The sequence below is a fragment of the Pagrus pagrus genome (genome assembly GCF_965226575.1).
Source record: "Pagrus pagrus genome assembly, chromosome: 3".
Taxonomy (NCBI): domain Eukaryota; kingdom Metazoa; phylum Chordata; class Actinopteri; order Spariformes; family Sparidae; genus Pagrus; species Pagrus pagrus.
The window spans coordinates 12,418,090-12,424,972 of NC_140187.1; the positions used below are offsets into that span (position 1 = coordinate 12,418,090).

The 6,883-nt window shown below is 43.6% G+C and overlaps 1 protein-coding gene across 2 annotated transcripts; it reads right to left on the minus strand.

Annotated features, from left to right (window-relative positions):
- Window positions 1–6,749, minus strand: LOC311253515 (SH3 and cysteine-rich domain-containing protein 3-like). Of its 2 annotated transcripts, XM_084347538.1 has the most exons (13): window positions 6,578–6,749; window positions 6,041–6,122; window positions 5,671–5,749; window positions 3,200–3,353; window positions 2,977–3,074; window positions 2,790–2,871; window positions 2,475–2,572; window positions 2,288–2,354; window positions 1,461–1,510; window positions 1,254–1,357; window positions 1,110–1,161; window positions 839–976; window positions 1–396 (listed from the first exon to the last, which is right to left on the minus strand). In XM_084347538.1, exons 2-13 carry the CDS (start codon window positions 6,055–6,057, stop codon window positions 298–300), a joined length of 1,038 nt encoding a protein of 345 aa, XP_084203664.1. In that variant the 5' UTR covers window positions 6,058–6,122; window positions 6,578–6,749; the 3' UTR covers window positions 1–297. The 2 variants fall into 2 exon arrangements, with proteins under 2 accessions (XP_084203664.1, XP_084203665.1); XM_084347539.1 differs by lacking the exons at window positions 2,790–2,871; window positions 2,977–3,074.
- Window positions 6,750–6,883: the final 134 nt, after the last annotated feature.

The following is a 6,883-nucleotide window of genomic DNA, read 5'->3' on the forward strand; positions in this document are numbered from 1 at the left end:
GAGAAGTAACCTGTGCACTGTGCAGCCGGCCTGTGCAGCTACTCTTTCTGACATGAACTGTGGTGATGCTCAGTTTTCTTGGACCATTATTTTATTATTTTATTCCCACATCACTGATGAATTCATCGCAATACATCGCACACAAGCATCGTGAGGTCGTGTGTAAAGGTTACAGCTGAGCAAACGGAAATACCGATGTGTGTGGAAAATTAAAATTCAAGTATAAACTTTTATTGCTGGTTGGGTCGTGATCAAGCGTTTCAGCCACAGCAGGTGACGAAACTGAGATCCTCCTCCTCAGATCTCCTGCAGCAGGTTGGAGGGGAAGAAGCCGAGCTTCCGTCCTGTGCTGACCTTCAGGTAACCGTTAACCTCCTCAGCCTTCTTCACCACAATCTGAGGATACACAAGATAAACACTCATTTACACTGGGAAAGGTCTCGGTTATCTCATGCAATGAATCAACAACAAATCCACTGAGAGCACACAAGAACTTTGAGCAGAAATTAATCTGCAGTCCAACAGTTGAGCGTGCAAAGAGATATTTATGAATGCAGAACAGGTCCCAGTAGCAGGAGGGGACAGAAATGTGCATGTAAAACACGTTTGGAGCCTGTGGGAGGAACTGTGTCACTAAACAGTAGAGCAAATTATACAAACTCTCCTGTACAAACACAGAGGCAGAACAAAATCCACTGGATCAGACCATGAGCGAAAATCAAAATTTGAGTGTGTCAAGTTGACGTTTTTGAGTGTGTACTGTGTTAAAGCCACTTTATGTAGAACTGGAAACTTTTCAACTTTAGCACCACATGGAGGTGCATGCTTGTGTGTTAACCTGGTCTTTCTTCAGAGTGATTTGGCCCATCTCTCTGTTGCCGACGAAGGAGCGTGTCACCTTGTAGACCACCTCTCCTGATCGCACTCGGATGATGTAGTTGGCAGGGAGGAAGCCCGTCCTCTCTCTGATCTTCCCCTGGTGGTGCAAAAGCTTTAAAAGTGAGGTGCTGCAGACTTGATGTAAACAGAAACATATTGTCCAGTGGTGGCTTTTGAAACCTGAGAGAGTGGGTGAAACAGCTGGATGAGAAAACAAATCTACGACTCACCCTCCACCATTCCTCATTGGAGTCATCTATCACTGTGATGCGGTCACCAGCACTTGGGAACAAACAGGATATGAGTATCTTTAAGTATTGACCCACAAAGACAGAGACTGAGGCGGATCGCTGAAGATGCTGAGAGGGACTTACTGAACGTCCAGATCATCTTTCTCTATGGCTTTGAAGCGGTACAGAGCCAGATAGTAGTGAGACTGACTGAACACACCGATCTTCCCAGGCTGAGGCTTTTTACTCTGATAAACACAAACGCACAAAGCCGGTAATGACTTCACATCACCAGTTCCGATTCTTATGCTTTTGATTGATATCATCATCATCATCATCGTCATTTCTGACCTTGTCATCGGCAGGAGCCTTGTCTCCTTTTTTGTCTCCCTCTGTGTTTGCTGGCACACAAACAAACAAAAAGAGAGGAAGTTATTCACCTTCACAGATTCTACCTTCATTCGTGTAAAGAACACACGCTTGACCAAAAACTGATGGTTAAAAGTCGGGCAGAAGAAGATCTGTATCTTGTAACAATGGCTTCCATGTGATTTAAGTTAAAGGTTAAGTTCTCCCAAAAATGAAAATACCGTCATTATCTGCTCACCCTCATGCCGATGGAAAGTCAGGTAAAGTTTTATAGTCCACAAGACACTTCTGGAGCTTCACAGCAAAACAGCATTGCAGCATCTACTTCAGCAAAACAGCTGATGCTTTGGAGAGCATTTTGTCATGCTGCAACTTCACCTGACTTTCCATCGGCATGAGGGTTGAGTAGATAATGACCGATAATGAGTTTTTCAGTGAACTTATTCTTTAAGGGTCCAGTTTGTAAAATTGTTGATTGTTGAGTCTCTTTCCCAGCTCATCAAGCACCGACACTACTGGTGGTGGCTGGTTTGATCTACCAACCCAAAGCGTAAGCGTTTAACAAGTTGGGAATGAGACTAACGATCTGCTATCTTACAAAAATTGACCTTTAATGGTACAACATTTTGATCCGACATGGATCTTGTACAGGCATTTGTCAAGAGAGACAGTAAACATGAACAAAATACAAGGGAGGTGATATTTAGCAAAGGTCCCTATCTGGACTCAAACCTGCCACATGCACCCAACCAAAGGGATATTGTGTCTGTACACTTTCCAGTGGCGACAGCTGGTCAGTACACACTCACCTCCTTCAACTCCTTCATCCTCCTGTTTGGGCTGTGACTCATCATCCTCCATCATCATCATCATCATCTGAACAATTTAGGAAAAACAACCGTCATTTACATGATATAGAGCCAAACGAAACATATTTTATAATACAATTTTGTGTTAAAAAAAAAAGATTAAATCTGATTGTTTTCTCACACTCACATTCTTTTTGTCCTCCGAACCTTTTTTACGCTCCTTGTTGGCCATGATCACACCGATACGCAGCGTCTCAAACACGGGGTCAGTGCGGTTTGACTGTGCTGCCGATCAGACGTCATCGATCAATAAAAAGAGAAAATATGACACGATTTTTAAGTCTGATCCGCTTTACTGTAACTGCAGCAGAGGATTCAAAAACAGCAGTTTATGTTATTTTGTATTACTTTTTCTTGGGATTAAACTGCCAATCTTTTCATCTGTGACAATGTGTGGTTCATTTGGTTTCAGGGTGGAAAAATGAACATATGCTGGACTCACAAAAGGGCAGCAGCTGCGAGACTGTGGCATTCTGCTGACTGCTGTAGAGAGGAGAACTGTAGGCTCTTCTGAATCCTGGAGGCTACAACAGCAGAGGAGATGAGTGTGTGCACTTAAAATCTGAATAAAAAATCCCGGCAGTGCATTTGGAGTTACAATCAGTAGCACTCTGTAACATGAAGCTCACAATTTTGCCAAAACACTTCTGGAACTCAACGTAGGACTGACACTGGTGGTGGATGCTGGTTTTGCAGTTCTTACATCTCAATGCAAACTTATTGTTTACTGAAGAGAGAAAAAAACCCAAAATAAAGCAAAATTACATACAGAAGACACATTTTTAAAGATCACAATGCACTGAGGTCAACTTATTTTGCAGGAAACCAAGACGAGACACAAGGTGGACGTACAAACTATCATGCGTGCGCAGACGTCACAAAACTTTGGTTTCTTGCAGTAGTGGTCCTTGAACTTGTGAGGTTTGTCGTTGACTGGTTTGACCGGTTCAGGAGGCGACTCGTCTTTCTCTTCCACTTCTACTTCCTCATCGTAGATGAAATACACCTGGAGGTAGATAAGGAAGTAGGTCAGAGGCAAGACATTTTGACATTAAAACACAATGGACTTATAACTACTTTGACCTCTTCAGACTTTCTCCCTCCTCCGTGCACCTTGGAAGTTGTGCCAGAGCTTCCTACTCTGCTTTCACTGGGGTTTAACTACAGGAGCCCAGAGAGCAAACCTTTTTTTCCACCTGTTCTTAAGTCCTAAAAACAGGAGAGAAAACAATACAGCTCAAACTTAGAAAATGGATCACCATTTTTTTTCCCCTCGCCTCTCTGGGCTTTCATAGATAACAGTAGAGACTTGACAGAAAAGATGTGTATCATGAAGCTATTTGAGAGTTTTATCAGCCAGTATGCTTCAAGATACAAGGTCCACTTATTTATCATATTACAGTACAGAGGTGAAGTCCCTTTAAGCTACTCAGAAACCTGAGTGGGGAATGGATAAAGCTTCAGAAACCCTATTCTTTTTGGAGATAGATAAGCAAGTAGGTCATCTGCCTCGACCAACCGGTCCACGCAGATTCTTCCTGTTAAAGGGCAGTTTTTTCACACCACTGTCGCCAAGTGCTTGCTGATGGGGGAAATGTTGGGTCTGTGTAGATAAATGAATCAAGGAGTATGGTCTAGACCTGCTCAGTTTGGAAAGTGTCATGAGATGACTTTTGTTGTGAATTGGCACTATACAAATAAAGATTGAATAAAGGTGGGTGGGTGGGTCGGTCGGTCGGTCGGTCGGTCGGTCGGGTGCTAGGTTGGTTGCTTGGTTATTGTGGATATTGTCTCACAGCCTGAAGATAGGAGCTGCTCTGCAGTCTGGTGGAGCGGCGGCAGATTCTTCGGCAGTCTAGCAAAGTCTAAACAAACAGAATTAAACCTCCTCCTTCAGTTTTGTTTCTATTTAATCCAAACAGTCACAGCATCCTGCACCACCCCGCAGCCTGACACATTTATATGAGAACGATTCTATTAATACTGAACCACACTGCGGTCTGAGTCATATGGAGTCTGTCTGGTGTTCACACAAACTGTATCGTATCAGCCTGAGACAGACCCATGAATAATGACACGCACACACACGTCAAGACTACTGTGTGTCTTTCTCATGTTTTTTATTTTGGTGATATTCCTAAATTGAGCTGTAATTCTGCACGCCGCTGGGAGTTTTTAAGACGAACACACGCGCACACATAGAGACCACAGGTGGGATCAACTGAAAGGGCTTAGATCTCAAAATAGCTTCAGCAGAGACCGACAGAATTCCCAACTGAATGTAACAAAGCCTGACATTACTCCTAAATATACTACGGTCTGGTTAAACAGAGTCATAAGGATGTCACACACACACATTCACAGCTTTGTACACACACACACACTCAGAGGGACGCCTGACAGAACCAAACTGGCTCCGACTCTCCATCACTGGCAGGATTAGAGAAGTCCTGCGGCTGCCAGGCTGTGGATTAACACTACAATAACTGATAATACCGGGGAGAGTTCACACATTACAGCTCCATCACTCCGCAGCTCTGTTTAGCTGTCAGGATTCCTAAACAAACCAACCGCAACGCCTCAGTAGATATGTCAGCTTAGAGTTGACTTATTCAAACCCACCATGGCAGTTTTTTTTTTTTCCACAAATCAAGTGAAGAAAAACAGGCGATGTGACATCTGTCCTTACATCCTGTATCAAGTGTTAACAGTGAAGAAATTCAGCAGAATGGATACAAATCAAGGGTCAGTTCGACCATACAACAATAAACGCTGATATTCATCTATCGGTAGCCGACTACTCCCAGAGTTTTGGTTTGGTGTCCAGGGCTCACATTTATCAACAGCCCCGTCCCCTGGATAAAATATTTGGAGTTCACGTTTTGTTTAGGGAGACCACAGAGCAATAGTATCCTGCAGCTATTGTGGCGCCTGATAATTTAAGCCAAAACACCATCTTTTCCTCACCCTAAACAAATGGTTCTCTCGCCTAAACCCCATAAAGTTGCGGCATAAAGAAATGTAAAGTGTCATCGTGTCTGTGGTTTGCAGAAACGTACATTGCCATTATTTATTCTGGTGATTGGGGTTTTTCTGTTGACTGCTTTTAAATGGTGTCTTTACAGCTGTCAGCACCAATATGGTACTCCATTCAACTTATTTGTATTTGGATATGATACAAATCTCAGAGACAGACACTCTCTGCAAACTCACTTCACCTTACTTGACATGTATCTATCAGTTTTCTGGACAGTTGGCCCGAATAGCAAACAGCCCCGTGACGTGTGTGCCACATGGTTAGTTGTGGGTATCGGGTGTCTCACCGTGTTGTCCTCCTCTTTCACCACATTATCAGGGAGAGGTGGGTTGTCATGAATATCCACAGAGTCCTTGTCATCCAACCTGTCATCAGAAGATAGCAAATGTCATGTAAGGAGGAAAATGTTGGAGAGACAAATCTCTCTCGCTCAGACGTCACATACTCGTGTTTTTAAGCTTGTTTTCTGTTCTCTCTGGTTTCCATCTGTGCACTTTTTGTTCTTTAAGATTCTTTTCTGATATTAAGGGACCTGTAAGGCAACCAGGCCTTCAAAATACGGGAAAACGTACAGTTATTTGTGATTTGTGTACCGGTTATCAACATAATGACATGTGTTTATCCCTTTTCTGATCCTCTCTGCAGTCTGAACTTACGAGTCGTAATTAGCCATGGTGCCGTTTGGTCAGTCGAGGTGTAGCTCCTCCGGATATTCAAGGCCCAGACCAGTAGATGGCACTGTCGAGAGAAAACACATGAGCATCACTTCAAAAAGTCTCTGAAATCTCTGTAGGCTACTCATAATGAAGCATCTCCTTTCTGCTTATCTTACAATTAATGATCAAATCAGGTCAAAACTGCCTACACATTTCAGATGTTGATTCGCCTTGTTTGGCATCACTTTACGGCTGTCCTTTTCAAGATGTATTGATCACTGAGGTCTGTTTTGAGTAGGCAACTTGATCTTAGCTAAGTTTAAACAGGGCTCACTTGTAACCTAGTACAAGATATGGCCGTTAAGTTACAGGGGTTAAGAGGGTTTCCTTCTTCTTGGGGTGGATTTACATGTTAGAATGAAAGTTTAGGACACAAACAAGAAAAACATTTAGCAATCTAACACTTAGCAAGTGCCCAGCAAGTATTAGTAAGGGGTTAAGAATGGCTAAGGGTGGGTAGAAAAGCTGTCAACTGACCGTTAAACTCGAATCTCCCTTCTTCTTTAAGTGAGGTGGCTCTTACGGGCTGCGTCCAGTCAGGAGGGGTCCCCGCAGCTTTAAACTTCACGGGACTCTTTCTAGCCTTTTCCAGCAGCCCTGTTGTTCCGTCCTTTCCAAATGAGGCTCCAACAGGTGGGAGATTGGGATGAGTGAATGCCAGCAGGCCAACCCGGCCCAGCCCTGCGTCTGCATGTGTGTGTGTGTGTGTTCATGTGTGCGTTAATGTGACAGTCTGGGACAGCTGAGCACTTTAAAAGCTGAGAAGCTCTCCCAGCTGAGTGG

Excerpts from the sequence above, each read along its gene's own strand:
- LOC311253515 (XM_084347538.1), bottom strand. Across the intron at positions 3,354-5,670 it reads TGAAAGAGGAGGACAACACG|GTGTATTTCATCTACGATGA; the intron begins GTGAGACACCCG and ends ATCTACCTCCAG. Across the intron at positions 3,075-3,199 it reads CTGCGCACGCATGATAGTTT|TAAACAATAAGTTTGCATTG; the intron begins GTACGTCCACCT and ends TTCTCTCTTCAG.